Source organism: Suricata suricatta, chromosome 12 (assembly GCF_006229205.1).
Source record: "Suricata suricatta isolate VVHF042 chromosome 12, meerkat_22Aug2017_6uvM2_HiC, whole genome shotgun sequence".
Taxonomy (NCBI): Eukaryota; Metazoa; Chordata; class Mammalia; order Carnivora; family Herpestidae; genus Suricata; species Suricata suricatta.
The window spans coordinates 82,079,186-82,100,109 of record NC_043711.1 but is presented as its reverse complement, the minus strand read 5'-3'; the positions used below and the strand labels follow the sequence as shown (position 1 = coordinate 82,100,109).

At 43.8% G+C, this 20,924-nt stretch overlaps 1 protein-coding gene across 3 annotated transcripts in view; it reads right to left on the bottom strand.

Moving 5' to 3' along the window:
• CBFA2T2 (CBFA2/RUNX1 partner transcriptional co-repressor 2) overlaps window positions 1-20,924 on the bottom strand; it is a 139,571-nt gene that overhangs the window by 4,936 nt on the left and 113,711 nt on the right. The window contains exons 5-11 of one of the 3 annotated variants that reach the window (XM_029917050.1): window positions 19,665-19,846; window positions 18,771-19,024; window positions 15,436-15,521; window positions 14,026-14,221; window positions 8,221-8,289; window positions 4,696-4,886; window positions 3,937-4,024 (exon numbers count right to left, since the gene is read on the bottom strand). In XM_029917050.1, the coding sequence (XP_029772910.1) occupies window positions 3,977-4,024; window positions 4,696-4,886; window positions 8,221-8,289; window positions 14,026-14,221; window positions 15,436-15,521; window positions 18,771-19,024; window positions 19,665-19,846 (1,026 nt within the window). In that variant the 3' untranslated portion in view covers window positions 3,937-3,976. The remainder of the gene's footprint in view (window positions 1-3,936; window positions 4,025-4,695; window positions 4,887-8,220; window positions 8,290-14,025; window positions 14,222-15,435; window positions 15,522-18,770; window positions 19,025-19,664; window positions 19,847-20,924) is intronic. The other 2 variants (XM_029917048.1, XM_029917049.1) reach the window with 2 other exon arrangements.

Genomic DNA, 20,924 nt, shown 5'->3' with positions numbered 1-20,924 from the left:
TGATTTCCTTCATCTGTGAGAAAAACCACCCACCACAGGCTGGTGGGACAAGATGAAGGGTGCCAGGGGAGGGCAGGTGGGAGTTCCCTCCGCCTGCCAAAGGTACCCACTCACTGTTTTGACTCACATGTAATCCCCAGCGGCCAAACCCAACTCTGTCCCAGGGTCCCCGACACCGCATGCGCATAGGTGTGTTTAGGTAATGTTTTGTCTCTTGCTCCACCCAACAGAGGAACGATCTTGAGTATTTCCACCAACACCCGATCCTTTAAAGAAAAGTCCCCGGTTAGGGGACCAGGAGGGGCGAACAGGAGTGGGTAGTTGTGCTACTTCCTCTGTGCCCACTGTCCTGTCAGAAGTGGGCTGGGAGTCACGGGACTGCTTCTGGCTCGTATAAGGGAGGCCCACAACTCCTTGGAACTCAGCGGCCTGGAAGTTTCCTTACTACTCTTCATACTTGCCGGGGAAGGGGCAGGTATTGCTGGGACTTAGCAGAGATGCATGGGGGGCGGGGTGAGGGAGGGAGAGCATCAACTGAGAAAGCACTAATTCTGACAGAAGGGATGAGCCAGGCTGAGACCTGGTTAGAGCTACAAGGAGCAGTCGTGAAAGGAGCACCACAGTCGTTGAACAGACAGTGTTGTGCTTCCCCCAGTCAACTAAGAAGGGCAAAGCAGCGTCATGAAGAAGGCTGCCACCAGGCGCGACTCCTGGCACCTGCCCCTTGGAACACTCCCTTCCCTTAGGCTCCCGGGAGGACTCCCCCAGTGAGCCTGCCCCTGCCGCCTCCGGGACCCACCTACGAGGGAAAAAGCCTCCTGCACTGGCCAGCTGAAACTGCCAGGAAGAGGCAAGGCTGTCAGGCGTCAGAAAGGACCTAAGTACGAACTGGCCAGCACCCTGGGCCCCCCACAGGTTCTCCAGAATGGCAGAGGCTGATCAAAGGCCAGGCCTGACCACTCCGTAGTCCCCTTAGGGAAGAAAGACACTATCCCCAACGAAATCTGGACACTTGCTGAAGTATAAAACAACAGACACGTGCTTGGGGCCACCTAGCCCAGCTTTTGCGTTGGGCAGATGGGACACCGAGAGCCAGCAGGCTGGGATGCGCCTAAGGCTATAAAGTGATTATGTGGCTGTGCCGAGCCTGAACCTGGACCTCCTGACTCCACCAGACTCAACGTACAAGCGTCGTTTTGAAGAGCTTACAAAGGATTGCAGACACCCTTCGAACCCTCTGGCCTGTCAGGAAATACCCTCGGGACGGCCCAAACTTGCCCAGCAGCAACAGCAGAGGACCAGAACAGGTGGCTGATGGCTTTCTCAGGTTACATTTACAGATCCTCAAGCAAACTACAGAGAATCTCATCCTTTTGAGCCTTGTAGGCTGGCTCCGAATGATGCTGTGGCAGAACATGATCACTCGCGGGGAAGAAATCGGTTATTGCCTACACGGGGCTGCTGTGGAAACACAGGCCAATGAGTCGCCCTCAGTCAAACGAGAAAGCCTCTACTAGCTCTGTCTGAGCTTGCAAGAACATCTCAAACTGGGAAAAAGTATTTAAAAACATTTTTTTTTGAGAGAGAGAGAGAGAGAGAGAGAAGGAGCGTAAGTGGGGTGGGGCCAGAGAGAGAGGGAGACACATAATCCAAAGCAGGCTCCAGGCTCTGAGCTGTCAGCACAGAGCCCAACGTGGGGCTCAAACTCATGAATGGTGAGATCACGACCCAAGCCAAAGTCAGATAAACTGAGCCACCCAGGCCCCCCCTGAAAAGGGGAGAGAGTATTAAACCACTAGTTCTTTCATCTTGGCTGCCATTATATATTTAAAATGGATTATTTCTGAATTTATGGGATACAGTAAAACAAGATAGCAGGCCCCCACAGAGGCAGGTCAGAGAATGCAGGAACAACGTGGCTAGTGCCAGAAGAGCCAGAGTAAAAGACACTTCAGGTTCCCTTTTCCTGTGACTTTTTTCTCCTTGACGACCATGAGGCCTTTGGTCAAGATATAAGGCAAAACACGTATTAGTGTGGTAGCCGCCCTTCAGGTCGGCATTCCGTGAAGCTGGAGGAACACATGTGGCAAACAGTCCTCTGCGGCGAGTGGACAGACGTTATAAACCTTGTGCAGTAAGTCAGAAAGGGGATTCCAGAACTCCCTTCATTAGGCAAAGATCTTAGTCTATGCCATGATTACAGGTTGCCCTGCTATCTGGACGCGGAGCCTTCCTCTGAAACTTCTGTAAGCTGAAATGGCGCAAAGTGGAGAAGCAATTAGCATTCATTTACATGGAAAAATTCCCAGACCCAGAAAAGAACTTCTCGTAGGCTTTTCCTTCGGACACATCTTGCTAATGGATGCACAAAATAAATCGAGATAAAGCACAGACGCTCACAAACCCAGTTCAAAGCTTTCGCAGCTGGACGCTGAGGGTGTAGTTCCCAAGGAAGGAGCTTGGCAGGGCCACTCTTGCTGTTCAGGGCAGGTGCTGCTTCTAGAAGAGCTCACTGCATGACAAATGCTGACACATTTTTGCCTTTTGCCTTTTCTCATCAAAGTGAATATCCTTTTCAGATTTCTTCTGGCAAATGAAATAGGTATAATGTACATCTTTTGTAAAAGCAAAAGCGTGATGGGAACCTTCAAAAAGCAGCAGATACCTGTACTAAGTGTGGCCTGGAGACAGACCGGTACCAGAATGACCTGGGGCGTATCAACATCTCTGGGACCCTTCCCAGGCCTCCTTGACCTTGTTGCAAACCTGGCCCCAAGGAGAACTGACTACCCAGCTTACAGTCAACAGCTAGCCCATTAGTTGTGCAAGGAAATCTAGGCTGAGGACAGAAGGTGCCGCGTGGCAGAGATGAGGGGACATCAGACCCTAGCCCTCTGGCCGAGAGAAGACTCGGGGTCTGGCCTTGGAGGACGCAGCTGTTCTACAAAAGCAGCAGCTGCCACCGCTTATACCTGTGTTTTTACACCGTAACAAAATCCTTTCTGTCTACATAGTGCGTTGCAATTTAAAACCACTTCCACAACCACAATTTTGATCTCATTATATTTTGTAAAACCATGGGACCAACAGGCCAGGGGCTGCTACACACTATATAGAGAAGGAAACTGAGTCTTTAGGGGTATACTGCCAGTGTGAGGGGGCAGTGGGACTAGAACTCAGGGCTCCTAACCTCCAGTCCTGAGCTCCCTCCATTATGCCCCACCACTTCTCAGAGAATGAGTAAGAAATCCAGAGATGCCTGCTGGACTTCAAGTAGGATTTTCTGGATGGGATAAAGGGAATTCAGACCACCTGGTCCAATGCAAACCAACCCACAGCTTAGCTCCTGCCAGCACTCGCCTGTTTTGGAAAGCTGCCTGGCATGGATGCTGGTGCGTGCCTCACCTGCAGGCCTCTTTGTGCACTGTTGGAAATTACAGGTCCTTAACAGCCCAATGCTGTAACGGAGAGCTGAGATTTAAACCATGCAGTCTAGATCCAGATCTCATGCTCATAGCCAAAATGCCACACTCCTTTTTTGGAGGCAGACACAGTTTTAAAGGTAAACAGATATAAAAAAGCAGGTAAATACCAACAGATAATGATATTGATACGGATGGTTACAAATAAAGAAATAAACACAACAGAGATATTCCTGCTCAGAAACAATTCTAAAGAAAAAGTAGCGGTGGGGGGGGCACGGTCGTGTGGGAGAGGGAAGGCAAGAGGATGGTTAAAGAAACTATTTTCTTAAAATTCAGTGCCCTTATTGGGGCACTACAACAAGGAATTCTCCAACATCATCTGCAATAGCCATGCAATACCTCGGCTTGACACTGCTACACTGACGGGGACCATTTACACAGGATGAAATAATAACATTTCTCTTGTTTAAAAAAAAAACAACAAAAACAAACAAACAAAAAATAAACCCACCCAGTTCTTTATGTCTCAGCTGGTAGATGCATCTGCCTACTTAAAGAAACGGGCTTCTTTCAGGACTTATCTCAAAGTTGAAAGATGACTGAAATGAAAGTTACAGAAGAACTTTACATTCCAAAGGGCTGTAAGGATGTTTGTGTCATATGCTTTTTTCTTTCCAGTTGGTTTACTTTTGTCCTCATTGTGGTACAAGAGGATCCTGTATACAACATCACTGAGTCTTGAAGAAGTGTGCATCTGCTCAATCTGTCACTTTAATCCATAAAAGACCTATCCTCTTTATACGCTGACCAAATGCTAGAGGGCTGTGCATCTCCTTACCCCTGCACCCTTCCTTCAGCACCGGGGGCTTAGGTCAGTTAAATTCCCTAAGCCCCCGTCTCCTGTTTTGGAAAATCGGAACCCAACAATACCTACCTTACAGGGTCACAGTGAGGATCAAAAAGGCAACACACATGCTTAACCCTGTGTCTCTGGCACACGCTGAGCCCACTAGTCAATGGTAATCATCATAATCATGCAATTCCACAAACTCTGTCTTTAGCCTGAGTTTTCAAAATTTAAACTGATATAATGAGCCAACTTAAGAATGTAATAATTAAGAAACAAAATTATTTTGGTACTAGATAAAAATTATAGTCATCTAGTTCAAGAGTGGGCTGTTGTGTCTTGCTGGCCAGCACTTAAGAAAACCATGGGCTTGGTCACCGCAGCTGCCCCAGCCCCAGCCCCGAGGGCCACCAGAACTCTGACCTCTGTCGACTCCTCCTGCTCATTTATGACGAGGAAGGCGTCCTCCGCAGCCTGCCGCTTGACGTCCGCTATGGTTTGCTCCATCCGAGCTCTCTCTGTTGCAATCACTTCAAAGGCTTTTTGCTCTGCCTCAGCAACGGCTTTCTGTACTTCCGACATGGCCTGAATTTTCACCTTATTCACAGCTTCTTCTAGAAGAAAGTGACAGTAAAATTAACTGGCCGAGAAATCTTTTCCCTCCCACTCCCTATCACTTGCAAGAAGAGACAGAGCTGAAATGAGGACTTTTCCAAAAATACAGAGGGTTTAACATAAGACATACACACTCACGTGTATTCTTATACTCCCTTGTGTGTTCATGTATTCATTTGTGGGGCGTATAGACGGCAGTGGGCACTGTGCTGCGGGCTGGGGTACCTAGAGGACTAAGATGTACTCCATACTCTCCTAACTGTGATCAAGTAGAAAGGTTTGTCAGCACAAGAGTTCCAAAGAGAAAAGTGGTCAGCTCTACAAAAGGCAGGGAAGGATCAAGAAAATGGGTCCTGGTTGAGATGGTAAGTGGAAATGAATTTTTGGAAAAGTCTTGCACCCCATGCAAAGGACTTTGGCCTTTTTCTAAAGAAAACTTGAACTTCTAAAGGGTTCTATGCAAGGAGAAAAGACTGAAGGCAGAGAAAGCCTGGGAGAGGCGAGGGCAGCAGACATTCAGCTGATAGAAGACACTGGATTTAGGAGGGAATAAGTGGCACAGAGGAAGGGAGGGGGCAGAATGAGGCTGGTGGCAGCTATGGGTCTGGAGGTGAACGTGGAGAATGGTAGCGCTATGAAATGCAACAGGTGGTAAGCAAAACACCATGTGGAGGCTAGTGAGAGACTGCAGTGCTCTGGGATGCCCAGACACAAACGTCCAGGAAGCAGTTAGGTGTAGAAGATTGAATTCGGCAGAGAAGCGTGCGCTGAAGATACTGGGCTTCAAATCCTGGTCCAGTCACCATCGCCCCACTTGGTTCCTGATCACTTCTTCCCATCACTATCATCCTGTTTGGATTCCACAGGACAGACACTCCAAATGGCATACTCTTCGCATTGAGCCTCATCTCTAAGTCCCAAAGACCTCCTTCCTGAGTCCACAGAACTGGAAAGCCCAGAGCCTAAGGAAACTCCTTTACTGTTTGGTTCTTTCATATGGCGTAAGCTCAAAGAAGATCTAAAGAGAGTGTTCTAGGCTGCCATCCTCGGCTTCCATCGCATCACTCTAGCCTTATGAGAAAAACATTTTTGGGGCGCCAGGGTGGCTCAGTAGGTTACATGTCTGACATCGGCTCAGGAGATGATCTCTTGGTCCATGAGTTCGAGCCCCGCTTCAGGCTCTGTGCTGACAGCTCAGAGCCTAGAAACTGCTTCGGATTCTGTGTTTCTCCCTCCTTCTCTCTCTCTGCCCCTCCCCAACTCGTGCATGCGTTCTCTCTCTCAAAATAAATATTTTTTTAAAAAACCCAGAGTGAAAGAAAAAAACCACTTTTACTCCAAAGGTCATGGGATGATGCTGAATTGACTTGACACTGAACTCTGTGCTTCCTTTACTCCCGGTACCCACACAGGTCCACCGTGACCCACCACAGCTACCCAGAAGCCTCTTTTAGTTACCAGATATAGGTGTCTTAAACCAACATAATAATGCCCTGAGGTACATTTTTTCCTCTCAGGTTAAGGACCAATCAGTAAGAGTCATAGTTTGAATTAACTACCTTGCCAAAGTTATCTAAAGTCATAGAAGACACCATTGCAGAGGAAGGATTCAAATCTAGCTGGTTCAACACCAACGTCTAGCTCTTCGCCACAGTTAACCCACCAGTATCTTGCAAGCAGAATATCCCTAGTTATCAAGGAGATCTTGTGCGTGGTAATCTTTCCCTCTTCCTTAACAACTGCTCTCTTCATTTCCCATAATTCTATCCTACTTCTTGACAATACACATTTTCCCATTTCCAACTGCAAAGATTTTCCAAATGCTATCCCATCACCCCATGGGATTACAACCTGAGCCAAAATCAAGACTTGAATGCTTAACCGACCCAGCCACCCAGGTGCCCCCATCCTGTACCTTCCTGACTGCCCGGAAGAACAAATAATCGGTAGTATGTCTATTCTTATTTTTCACAATTTGTTCATATATTTTGTCTGTTTATTATAGTCTTGATGCTCCAAAAAGAGTCTTATGAACGTCAAGTATTAACTTTTGTAGAAGTAAATCCTTTTTTTAAAATGTTTTTATTTATTTTTGAGAGAGAGAGAGAGAGAGAGAGAGAGAGAGAGAGAGAGAACGAGCGAGAGAGAGCTTGAGCAGGGGATGATCAGAGAGGAGTCACAGGATCTGAAGACAGGCTCCAGGCTCTGAGCTGTCAGCACAGAGCCTGATGCGGGGCTCAAACCCATGAACCGTGAGATCATGACCTGAGCCAAAGTTGGACGCTTAACCGATTGAGCCACCCAGGCACCCCTGTAGAAGTAAATCTTATCTAGGGCATCTGGATGACTTAATAGGTTAAGTATCCAACATCACCTCAGGTTGTGATCTCACATTTTGTGGGTTCCTGCCTTGTATCAGGTTCTGGACAGGTCAGAGCCTATAGCCTGTTTTAGATTCTGTGTCTCCCACTTTCCTGTCCCCTCGGCTCACACTCTGTCTCTGTCTCTCTCAAAAATATATAAACATTAAAAAAATGGTACTGGAAAAGGGAGGTTAGAAAGAAAAGGTAGCTCGGGGCACCTGGGAGGCTCAGTTGGTTGAGCATCCAACTCTTGCTTGTGGCTCAGGTCATGATCCTAGGGTTGGGGGATCAAGACCCATGTTGGAATCCATGATGAGCATGGAGCCTGCTTAAGATTCTCTCTCTCCTTCTGCCCGTTCCACATGCACATGTTCTCTCTAAACTATCGATTAATTAATTAAAATTTAAAAAGGAGAAGAAGGCTCGTCCCTGGGCAAGAGAAGCATTAGGGATATGGTGTTAACCCCCTTATCTTATCTCAATAGGCAGACCCACTCTCCTTTAGTCTTCTAGAAAATAAGGCCCACCAAGAAGAGTCGAGACAAAGCTGGGGACAACGAAGGTGAAAGGAAGAGCAGGGGCTGTTCCAAGACCAGAATGAACCAAATGTGGTAGTGCGTAGCCACAGTGTGTGTGGATTTGAGTGAAGACAACAGGCAGAAATGAACTGAGCTGTATGCCCAGAAATAAGGTATATAACAGGGAAGAAAAAGTTGGTTATGTAATGCTTCAGGGTGGCCCAGGAGAAGGGTGTGCAAAGGACTTAGATGAACTGTAGAGAGTCATTCCAAATTCTTGACCTGCAAAGCCACATGAAAGGCAGTCCAGATGTATGGGAAAGCTGAAGGAGAGGTAGGAGCCTAGAGTTCTGAGGGAAAAATTATGAGACAACCACCCTCCCCCCACGCCTGTGCTCGGTGCTCGCACGAATCAGTGAGTACATGTGACCTACAATCAGATAGACACGTACCAGTTTTTTTCCAAAACTCCACAGGTACATATCCTGTTCCTGGCCTACTGTTGAATTCTCGCTGAGAATCTACAAAAGGGATAAAGAGCACAGGATTAGAAGCGGTCTATAAATCAACAAGTTTTATTTTTACAAAAAATTTTAATGAAAAAAATCACACCTCTGACTCACCACTTAGATTCAAAGATACATATTCACTGAGTGCAAAAATTATTCTGATAAGATATAAAATCAGATAGTGTCCTTAATATTTAGCTGTAAAACACGCAAACACACACACGTGCCTCAAATAATAACAGTATTTCAATTCAAAATAGTGAGATTAAAAGTGATTTTCACTTCCATCTCTTACCTATATGTTCTTCGAACATGTATGCATTTTTAAGATACTCTCTAAAAAATAACTACAGACAGATACTTATGGGTATGCGTGTGTGTGTATCAAATCCAATCTAACTGTCACATCACGCACAGGTCTCTCTCAGCGACCCTACAGATACGTCAGAGAAAATGGCTTTTTGTTTCTTGGCAACACTGAATTTTTACATGTGATTTAAGAGTTTCCTTTAAACTTTCTTAAAATGCTTATAACAAACAAGTAAAAAGCAAGTAGTAAAGAAAATCCTCCGATCTGGAACAGTGCATTTCAAAGTTGAACCAAAGAGGCATCGCACGGGGTTGCTGGGAAGGCACCAGTATGGAAGGTGAAACGCTTGTGTGCGATTGTTGTGATCTTAAGATATAATATCTTATAAAAAGTGGTTCCACTGAGTTAAAAACATTTTTTTAAGGAGTCAATCCCAGAAGACTTTCCCATTTCCTTATGTTTTACTGAGGCCAATCCACAATTTTATGCTCTGAATACGCACCAACCGACAGTGCAAAGCATATTCAGGGGAGCAGTCAGTGTGACAGGGGAGAGCAGCCCAGCATGAAATGTTTGCTGGAAGAGCCTTCTAAAATGGTTAGTTTCATGGGGATGCCTAGGAACTGGTGATGAGGCAGGAAGCTCCCTGGGGCAGGGAGGGGATCTGTGCCATTCCGGGGGCTCTCAGCACAAAGAACCCACGTCTGCATCCCCCACAGAACTAGGAGGGGATAGGGAGGCTTTTTCTAAATAGTGTAAAACACAAATAAAATTACCATTTTCAATATAATTCAGACATTCAGTACATTCACAATGTTTTTTTAACTAATTTATTTATTTTGAGAGAGGGAGAGAGTACGAGAGAGCACACGAGCAGGGGAGGGGTAGAGAGAGGGAGAGAGAGAATCCCAAGCAAGCTCTAGGGCTGTCAGCATGAGCCTGACATGAGGCTCAATCCCATGAACCATGAGATCACGATCTGAGCTGAAACCAACAGTTGGACGCTTAACTGACAAGCCACCCGGGCGCCCACAGGACATTCCCAAGGTTGTGCAACCATCCTCACTATCTAGTTTCAGAACATTTCTATCACCACAAGAAGCAATTCCATACATATAAAATGTTGATGGTACTAATACTTTCTTGTGACACTGAGGTCTTTAGAAGAGCTACCACTGTTGTCAAGGAAATTAAACGGGAGGGCTCTCTTCAGCATAGGTGAGGGTCCTGATTCCTGTAGCCATTTATCAAACACCTAGAAATTCAAGGATGAGATTCATGAAATAAATACAGGGGAAAATCTAGGATCAGAAGAGTCAAAGTGACACAAGCTAGAGAAGGTAGTGGATCATTTTCAAAAGAATCTTCAATAAGGAAAACAAGTGAGAAAAAAGGTTTGAGTAGGAAGACAAGCTGCTGCTGGTATTAAATGCCACAAGAAACATGTGCTCACTTGCGGGGCCCTGGGGGAGTCTTGAGCGGCCAAGAAGCCACTTCATTTCAGTCAGCAGTGTGCCTCGCTCATATCCTTTATAGTTGCATGGCCCCAGCATTTTATTTCTCTAGCAGATGAACAAGGTGAGATGCACTTGACCCTAAACGAACTTCTGAGCTTACTCAGGACACAGCTGGGAACTAGGGGCATTGTTATGACATTTCCAGAAGGCAGAGTAACGTTTTTATATCTCTAACACAGAAAGGAACAGAAATCGGGATTTTCAGCTGGTTCACTAAAAACCACTAGCATTTCGGGGCACCTGGGTGGCTCAGCCGTTTAAGTGTCTGACCCTTGATTTTGGCTCAGGTCATGATCTCACAGATTTTGAGTTCGAGCCCCTTGTTGGGTTCTGTGCTGACAGTGCAGAGCCTGTTTGGGATTCTCTCTCTCCTCTCTCTCTGCTTCTCCCCCACTTGTGCGCTCTCTCTCTCTCTCAAATAAACATAAAAAAAAGGAGAAAGATTAATGAAGGGAAGAGACTGAAGTATTTAACAAAATCTAACATCAGATAATTACTTCACTTCAATATATAAAGGATGGGCATCAGTTAATTGATAGTAGGAAAATTTAAACGATTTGGGAAATTTTACGTTAGATAGCTAATTCCAAACACACATACTTGAATATAACATAGATGAAATTTGTTGTCTCGGATAAGGCTCAGAGTCAAGTAACAAACCGTAAAGGGAAATGATGAATTTAATTCCATAAATATTAGCTACCCCATCCATCAAAATGAACCAAGATGGGGTCAGGGGGCATGGGGGGAACAAAAACAAAAACAAGATCAAATGAACAAAAATGTCTATATTTACAACCCATTAGTTTTATAGCTAAGAATATATCCTAAGGGAGAAATGCAAGATGTTCAAAAAAATCCTTACATATAAAAGATTTTAAATACTGCATTACACACTGAAAAACAAAAATGAAACAAGGAAACAAGATGTAATGTTTAACAACAAAAATGGTATAAGGAAATTACAGTGTATTTACATGATAGAATGCTGTATAATCATTAAAAGTACGTTTATAGGGGCGCCTGGGTGGCTCAGTCAGTTGAGTGTCCAGCTTCAGCTCAGGTCATGATCTCATGGTTCGTGGGTTCGAGCCCCGTGTAAGGGTCTGTGCTGACAGCTAGCTTAGAGCCTGGAGCCTGTTTCGGATTCTGTGTCTCCCTTTCTCTCTGACTCTCCCCTACTTGTGCTGTCTCTCAAAAATAAATAAAAAACAGGAAAAAAAAAATTTTTTCAAAGTACATTTATAAAATCTCTAATGATGTCAGAACATGCTTAATATGAACTTATGTTTTCAAGAAATTAATGCAAAGTTGTAAAGGGATTCTCAGACTCATTTGAAAATTCTTTGGTGTGGGATGATGAGCTAATAAATTCTTCGGAGTTTCTGTATTTTCTACAATGAGCCATGTAGTTCCAACTGAACAGTGATATTTACCCCATAAAGCTCTTCTGGGAATTAAACGGTAGCATACATAAAGGAATGGTTCCCAATTCTGTTCCCATTTTCAGTCCAATTAAATCAGAATCTTGAGGTGGGGCCAGGGCTATCAGGAATTTCCCAAAAGTCCCCATGTGGGATCTAATGGGTGCCTGGGTTAATCAAAGAAAAGTGCCTGATTTAGAAGCTGGTGCTCATGGTTAAAGTCTTCCAAACCACAGCAGAAGCACCACCTCTCTGTCGGTCAGGTGTATTTTTTCTTTTCTTTCTTTTTTTCTTTTTTTTTTACATTTATTTCTTTTTGAGAGATGGAGACAGATATAGCACAAACATGCAAGGGGCAGAGAGAGAAAGATAGACAGAATCTGAACCAGGCTCCAGGGTCTGAGCTGTCAGCACAGAGCCTGACATGGGGCTCGAACCCATGAACCACGAGATTATGACCTGAGTTGAAGTTGGACGCTCAACTGACTGAGCCACCCAGGTGCCTCGCCACCCAGGTGCCTCTATTTTGTACTGTAACAGTGGTGAAGTGTCTTCCTTTAGCTGATTCTTCTGGTATTGCTACATCCTGATTTTTCTTTCAGTTATGGGCATTACTGACTGACCAGACATTTCACACTCTTTTAACCCCCACCTCCGCTCCACCCCGGACTCATTCACAATTCCTTCCCCTTCCATTCCCTGCAATAGAGATCTACTCCAATTCTGTTACACCAGTAGTCAACATTTACAGTACTTAATGTAAATGCTAATCACAGCTGGGTCAGGTGGTTCAGGTGAATCTCTTTATCTTCCTGAACACGTTTCATTTTTTTTAAGAATTAATAATTGTGGGGTGCCTGGGTGGCTCAGTCAGTTGCATGTCCAACTTTAGCTCAGGTCAAGATCTTATGGTTCGTGAGTTTGAGCCTCACATTGTGCTTGTTGTTCTCAGTGCAGAGCCTGCTTCAGATCCTCTGTCCCCCCACCTTCTCTCTCTGCCCCTCCCCTGCTGGTGCACACACTCGACTGCTCTAAGGAGAAAAAAAAAAAAAAAAAAGGATGAGTAGAGGGTAGTGTTTAAATGGCCCAGCAAGATCTGGCATCCTGGCAGAAGAGCTGCCTCAGGACCACAGCTCACTCTGCACTGGGTGCCTCCCACCAGACTGACTGGTGGAAGGTCTGCGATTTGAATGGCGAATTTGGGATGTTTCTGTAAGTTGTTACAGGCACTATTTTTCAAGGTTTAGACAGTGAGGGATACCCAAGGATGAGCCTTGAAGTTGTGTGTATGTATGTGCTGATTGATGGATGGATGGAATGTAAGCTCTATACCCAACATGAGGCTCAAACTCATGACCTGAGATCAAGAGCTGTGTGCTTTTCTAAGCCAGCAGGGTGCCCTGGGCTCTGAAGTCTCTATGAAAGTAACCACACTGGAGCTCCAAGTATTCTCTGACATCTCCACACAACATGGCTAATCTCTGGTTGTCTCAAGAGTCACCTCTGCGGGAGGGGTGGGGAATGGGATCCTTTGGTTAACAACGTCTTTGCCCATTTTTTGTTGAAGGCTTTTGTATTTTTTTGATTAGTATTTAAAAAAATGTTTATTTATTTATTTTGAGAGAGAGAGAGGGAGTGAGCAGGGGAGGTGCAGAGAGAGGGAGAGAATCCTAAGCAGGCTCCATGCTGTCAGTGCAGAGCTGGATATGGGGTTTGAACCTACGAACTGTGAGATCATGACCTGACCTGAAACCAAGAGTCAGATGCTGAACCAACTGAGCCACCCAGGAGCCCCTTGAAGTCTTTTTTAGACTAACATCTGTCTTCTGTGGAACATGCTAAGTCAGTCTTGGTATGAGATTCATTCTCCCCAATGAGAAGAGGGAGCTTGAAGTGGGTTAAGTAGGGGGAAAGTCTGATCACCGACGGCCCCTCATTTGGCTGTGTCTTTGGATAGGGCATTTGTTCAGTTACTAGATGAATGCGAAAGAACATTTTGGGGGAAATAGCTGTGATGTACTGGACGTACCCTGGACTGACTGAACAGTTCTTCTGATCTCTGCTGCTTCAGGTTGATAACCCAGCTTAGTACAGTAAAGGTATAGTAGAACTTTTTTAAAGGCCTCCAGATAGAGGTCGACAAATGGTATTTTCCTGGATAGGAAGTAGGAAACAGAGGAGGGAAGGTGAGGTAAACATTTTTAGGTTTCCAGAGCTACTGCTGAGGAGTGAATGTGATGTATGTGAGAGTCCCTAGGACATTCAATGAAGCTGACTTTAACAACCACTCTTTGATCATCACCTAGCACAAACAGAAAGAGTTGAAAATGAACAAAATGACAAATATTCCCATCATCCATGTGGAAGACACTATTTCTTGAACATTCCAGGTACTGAGTCCTTGACATATTTTATCACACTCTTCACAATGACCTGGGTCTTTCTAATTCCATCTAGCACCATCTTCTTGCCATCTTGGGTGGGGGTCTCCCCTTACCATTGCTGAGAGAATCTGCACTCCCAGGACTGTGCTGCCTGGAGACCAGCTCGCTCCCCGTCTTCCTCATCTCTGTGTTTTCGTTATAGCGTCTTTTCCAGTAGTTGAGTTCTTCGCGATCAGATTCCTGACAGCGCCGCAGGACTGCCATGGAGCGCCTTGTCTTCTCTACCATTTCCATAATGCAGTTCAGAGCCTAAGCCAGGGAGCAAGTCAGAGATAAGATTAGGACGTTGGAACAACCAAGACTGAAATTTAAGGATAGGTAAAATGTAAAGAAGGAAGGTGTAAGTATCTTACACATCAAGCAATATCAAGTCAACATATGAAAGCTATTCCTGACAGCTTATTTTTAAATACATGTACGCACATAATTTTTTTGGATTTCAAAATAACACTTTTTGGATTCTTCCAGAATCCAGACACTTGAAGCAGCCAGAGGCTCACCATAATATAGTCCTTTAAACACTATGTATGGTGAACCACATTATCTCTGCCGAAACACACCAAGTTATCTGATAAGCTAGAGTTTTACATAGGAGTGCAATCAAAGAAATAATACTCAGAGACAATGTCACTCAAATAGGAAAAGCTATTGTATGTATATTTCAAGCAGGTACATCTTTTCTTCCCTTTTAGGACACCAATTCTCATTTGTTTTTGGAGAAGCACCATTTATTTAGCATTTCCTATATACTGAACCTGTGGTAAGCACCTTACATATTAGAACAACCTTCCTATGAATTCAAATAATACAGGATTCTAGGGGTGCCTGGGTGGCTGTTGGTTGAATGTCCGACGCTTGATTTCTGCTCAGGTGATTATCTCATGGTTCATGGGATGGAACCCAACACTGGGCTCTGCACTGACAATGTACAGCCTGCCTGGGAATCTCTCTCTCTCAAAACAAACATTAAAAACAACAGTGTTCTTCCTTTTTTTCAAGATACAGAATTTAAGGCTAGAAATGATAAAACAACTTACCCACCATACAAAGTAGGAAGCAGCAAAGTTGGGACCCAAACTCCCAACTTCTGTTTTTAACCATTATACTATATGACTTCATTTGGTTATATCCTGAGGTGATTACCCCACGAAAAAGATCTGGGAGTTACTCTTAGCTCTCTAGTTAGGGGAGTAGTAGATAAACCAAGTTTTAAAATTTATTCTATTATTATTTTTTAAGTAAGCTCTATGCCCAACATGGGGCTTGAAGGGCTTGAACTTGTGACCCTGAAATCCAGAGTGGAACATTAATTATCCTGACTGAGTCAGTAAGGCGCCCTGATAAATCAAGTTTTTATGGCAGACACTGTGGTTCTGATTAAATTCACTTTAGGCATATATACTCTTATTATTTGTAATAAGAATTAAATGTAATAGGAAAATTATACACTGTAAGATTCTTACATGGTCGAGATGTTTCCATTCATCAGCCCATTCCCTTTCTGTCAAACGGTGGTCTACCAACTCATCTTGATAGCCTCCATTTAGACCTATTAGAAAGTAGAGAGTAAATGTCAAGAAGGAGGAAAGAATACAATATACAGAATTCTACCACTTAAATACATAACACAACCATACCACCAATGAGCATACTACCAGGACAATGATTCACAAGGCAGTGGGGGACCCACAAAATGGCATAAAACCAACAAAAAAATTACCATTTAGAATATATTAAATAATACCTACAAATCAACTATGAAAGACAAATAGCCCGAAAGAAAAATAGGCAAAAGAAATAAACAGGTATGCCACAGACAAAAAGCACAGATGGACCATACACATATGAAAAGACATTCAAACTTCTAAGTAGTCACAGTGCAAACAAAATCTTTACTAAGATAGCATTTCATATCCATACACTGGAAAAAGTTAGATCGTCATGTAAGACTAAATGTTGGGAAGGATGTGGCACAATGCAAATAAATGCTTTATCATCACAACTAGAGTGGCTACCACATAAGCACTTAGAAACAACTTAGCATTACGTAATATATATATATTTAATATAATATTATAACATTTATTATCCTAACAAAATACACGTATTTCTCTAAGTAAGATCTATGCTCAATATGAGGCTTGAACTGACAATACTCAGGATCTGCATGCTCTACTGACTGAGCCTTCCAAGTGTCCCCTACCAAAAATTTTTTTTTGGATGGTTTTGATTTATACTGAAATATGCTGGAATACAAGGACTGTGTGAATCAAAGGTATACTAAATTAAGAGCTGTCCACTATTTTGAAAAATCATGTCACATACGACAATATTGCTCATAGTATTAGAGTTATTTTTATTATTATTTTATTTTATTATGTTTTTTATTTAGTTTTGAGAGACAGCACGAGGAGGGTCAGAGAGAGAGGGAGATACAGAATCTGAAGCTGGCTCCAGACTCATGAGCTAGCTGTCAGCACAGAGCCCGATGCAGGGCTCGAACCCACGAACCGTGAGTTCATGACCTGGGCCAAAACTGGATGCTTAACCGAATGAGCCACCCAGGTGCCCTAGTATTGGAATTATTAATTTAATACAGCTGTTACCAGTCTAAGGTTACAGGTATTGTATTGATAGTGATCCTGCATCCATGTAAGCATCTGCTCACTTCCTTACAACTCCTTCTGTAGCCATGCCTGAGCACAAACACAATAATTTCCTATATATTATGCTTTAGAATATTGATCCTACAATTATGGGTCTAAGATAGGCTATAGCATCCAAAAATTTCATTTTAGCAGAGTAAAGGGGAGCGGTTGCAATGAGAGGGGTAAGTGGATTGGTAAGAACTCAGAACTAGGGCCTACGTTTTCAAGAGGACTGGGGAAAATTAAATAATCTACAATTAGCCTGAAGACAAATGGTTAAACCTTAAATAAACCATCAAGGAAAAGGACTGAAGATCTTTCAAGTAGAACACTTTAAGATAAAAAAAAGTTCTTCTAGAATTGTTAGAAATGAAAGGAAAATCTGACAACAATGCAGTTACAGCTTGTTGTTAGTATACTTTTCTCTCAGAACATAATGGATCAAACTAGTTAAAAAGTGTGTATGAGGGGGCACCTGGGTGGCTCAGTCAGTTAAGTGTCTGACTTTGGCTCAGGTCATAATCTCGTGGTTTGTGGATTCAAATCCCACATCGGGCTCAGAGCCTAGAGCCTGCGTTTCAGATGCTGTGTCTTCCTCTCCACTCTCTCTGACCCTCCCCTGCAGCACTGGCTGTCTGTTTCTCTCTCTCTCTCTCTCTCTCTCAAAGAAACTTAAAAAAAAAAAGTGTGTATGAATACAGAAGAAATCAATAGCAAAGCCTAGTTCTTAACATAAAAAGAGAGACGTGGGGAAAAGGCATTGGACCACAGAGCTGCCAGGGACGAGTCCCAGCATACAGGCAATGTGATTCTGGCTAACGTTCTTCATCTCTCATCTGTGAAAAGGAGGTAACAACTGGACCACTGTGAGGACAACATGAGAGGATGTACATCTACTGCGATCTAAGCAGTAGTACCTAAGACTCGGTAAATGTTGGGCGCTGAGAGCACCACTGTCGTGGCCCTCACCACTCAGCCACCACTGCAGGAAGGACTATGGTCCACGCCTCCGAAAGGTACGGGTGAGCCTAAGTCAGAATGGGGACAAGCAAATGTGCTGTAACTGTTTTTACTCCACGGAGTAGCCCACAGATGGAAATGTAGGGGAAACCCTGGAAGTAAGTGGCCCTTTGGTTCTCTGCTCTGACATGCTCAGCAGTTACTAGAGAAAGAAAAAAAAAACACCTTCTACAGTGAACTTGTATGAGGGCATGACAATAAGCTCTGTTCAAAACTACTCTTGGGTAAGGTTAGGGGTCTTTCTGCCTTTCTCTAGACTGCATGGTTACTGAGGATGCATGTGCCAGGCATTCCAAATGTAACCATGACCCAGCACAGCTGGAAGTATTAGTTCTATTTTAGAGATGACTAATCGGAGACTCAGAGAGCCTAATCATCTTGTGTAAGATCTCACAGCTAGTTAGGATTCAGAGCCAAGATTTAAATTTGTCTGTCTCACCTCCTGACCTAAACATCTATGAGCTTTCGTTCTAAGATCACATAATTCCTATCTTTTTTGCTTAGTTTTAAAAACACTTTTAGTTTGGGTTGCCTGGGTGGCTTCGTCGGTTAAGGATCTGACTCTTGATTTGGACTCAGGTCATGATCTCATGGTTTGTGGGATGGAGCCCCATGTCAGGCTCTGTGCTGACACTGTGGGGCTTGCTTGGGATTCTCTCCTGCCCCTCCCCTGCTTGCACTCTCTCTCTCAAAATAAATAAATAAACATAAAAAAAACACTTTACTCTGAAATAAATCTGGAGTTAGAGAAACACTGCAAGAACAGTAAAAGAATCCTCATATATCCTTCACCCAGTTTCCAAAATGTTAATAGTTTAGTTGATTTGTTTGATCAATTCTCTAGTTTTCTGCACCATTTAAGCATAAATGATATCTCCTCAGTGACTATTTCACTGTGCGTTTACTGAATCCCACTTCTATCATATAACAGCAACAAATTATGAAGGGAGATCAATTTCCCAATGAAATCAATACAACTCTATTATTCTTTATATGTATAATATAGTTTTACATTATCAGTGGAAAAAAGCAATGATCGTATTATTTTGCTTTATAACTGAATAGGTAAGAAACCCAAAGATTCAATCTGAATTCCAACCGGATTTCAACATGCTGCTCATGTCACTTACTGAGATTGTGGTGTCTATCACGAACTTCTCGATGTTCTAGCATCTTATTGGGCTCACGATACAGGTGTGAAGTTGCAATATCTTCTAACGTGTAGTGCTGAAGAGGTGGAGGAGTAGGATGGAACTGGCCCCCAGGATTCATGAGGGGCACAGTGAGGGCAGGACTGTGCCGGGGAGCAGGGCTGATGGTGCACACTCTCTTGGCAGGAGGCTCGGGAGGAATTGTTTCTCTTTCAAAACTGCTTTCTTCCCTCCTGCAGAAAAATCGGGAAGTACATAAACACGTGTTCATGCAAACATTTCCTGAGCACCTACTCTGCGAGATGTATTGTGCTATGCATTTTCCCTAACAGGAAGATGGTAAGGAAAGGTTTGACATGAGACATGAACTGAAATGTCCCCGGGGGGAGGCAGAAAACAAATTTTCCACTGCTGTTAAAATATTGCTTCCTTGACCAACACGATCACTCATACTGAGATTTCCAGAATTAATACGATTTCAATCTTCAAAGTAAAGGCGATTCATTACCAAGTATCAATCAGTAATTGTTATACTTTATTATTAGACTTCACACATCAGGAAAAATGCCTTGGACAGATTCGATTTCTGATGGCTCTGAAGCAGTGGGCCATGGAATGCCCTAGAGTGGAGTCTCTCACTGGGCGTGTGCAGAGTCACTAAAGAATTTCTGAAAAATATTTGTGTCTGGGAGCCACACCTATAGATTTGAGAACCATTCCGGTCCCTGATATTGGGACAAAGGAATATCAACCTTGGAAATTCTGAGTCCATTCCGATAATATAACCACAGTCATCAAATTCTCTTTCACAGCAAAGGGGAAGCGTAGAGTAATTCCAGGAAAGCCAGGACCACAAAGCACTTCTCTGCTCACCTCTCCGGACTGGGCCTCTTTCCGTTTCCATGCACTTCCATGAGCAGCTCTGAAGAGTCTGAAGGTGATGCAATACTTGTGTTGAGCAGAAGGTGCTCGTGCTGCGCCAGGTACTGGGACGGGGTCTGCTTGGCGGCTCGAGCACAGTGCAGCAGTTCTCGCTGCAGCAGGGGCAAGTTGGCCTTGGAAAAAAGAGGCAGGAGCTGGAAGGCAGTGTTCCAGGTGCTGGGTCCCACCCAACAGAGCTCAGCTCCTCGAAAGGCTTTCACAGAACAAGATGACACCAGACAGAAAGCCTTCTCTGACAGCCTAATTTCTATATGCCTCTCTAAGAGTAAAGTGACATCTGTAATACTGAACTTGAATTACTGGTTGACTTGTCTCTTGCCCCCACAAGGTGTAAATCCCCTCAACGGGAAGACTGTGCTTTATTTCCCTTTGTGTCCTAGTGCAGAGTCAAAGCTCAATGTGTTGAACATGAAAAGTTAAAAGTTTATACATTTTTGGGGCATATGGCTGGCTTAGTGGGTACAGCATATGACTTTTGATATCAGGGTTGTGAGTTTAAGCCCCACGCTGGGTGTGGAGCCTTAAAATTAAAAAATAATTTTTTAAAAATTTATACACTTTTGAAGAATTAGAGAATTAGTACCATCTACATAGGGCAGAAGGAATTCACTCCTTCCTCTATGATTATCAGTAAGTCTTGGTTTCTCTCTTTCAAATCCCAACTCGTCTCTGACAGGACTGATCAAACTTTTCATGTTCTCTACGACAGCTGTCATAGAATTCTGGAAGCAATATTACTCTGGCTTGGTAGAAACATGGCATTTTGAAGAAAGTATTGGGAGTGATGGGAATGAAGGCAACAAGCCTTACACTAGGCTCTGAGGACACAGAGACAACCCAGGGACAAAATCTATTTCTTTTTTTTTTTTTAATGTTTATTTATTTTAGAGACAGAGCACAAGCAGGGGGAGGGGCAGAGAGAGAGGGAGACAGAATCTGAAACAGGCTCTGGGCTCTGAGCTGTCAGCAAACAGCCTGACCTGGGGCTTGAATCCATGAACCAGGAGATCATGACCTGTCACCCAATTGACTGAGCCACCCAGGTGCCACACAAAATCTCTTGTGTGGTACCCTAGTTGGATCTGTTTCCTTATTTTGTTGTTGTTGTTGAATGTGTATTTATTTTGGGGCGAGTACAAGCAGGGGAGGAGCAGAGAGGCAGAGAGAGAGAGAGAGAGAGAGAGAGAGAGA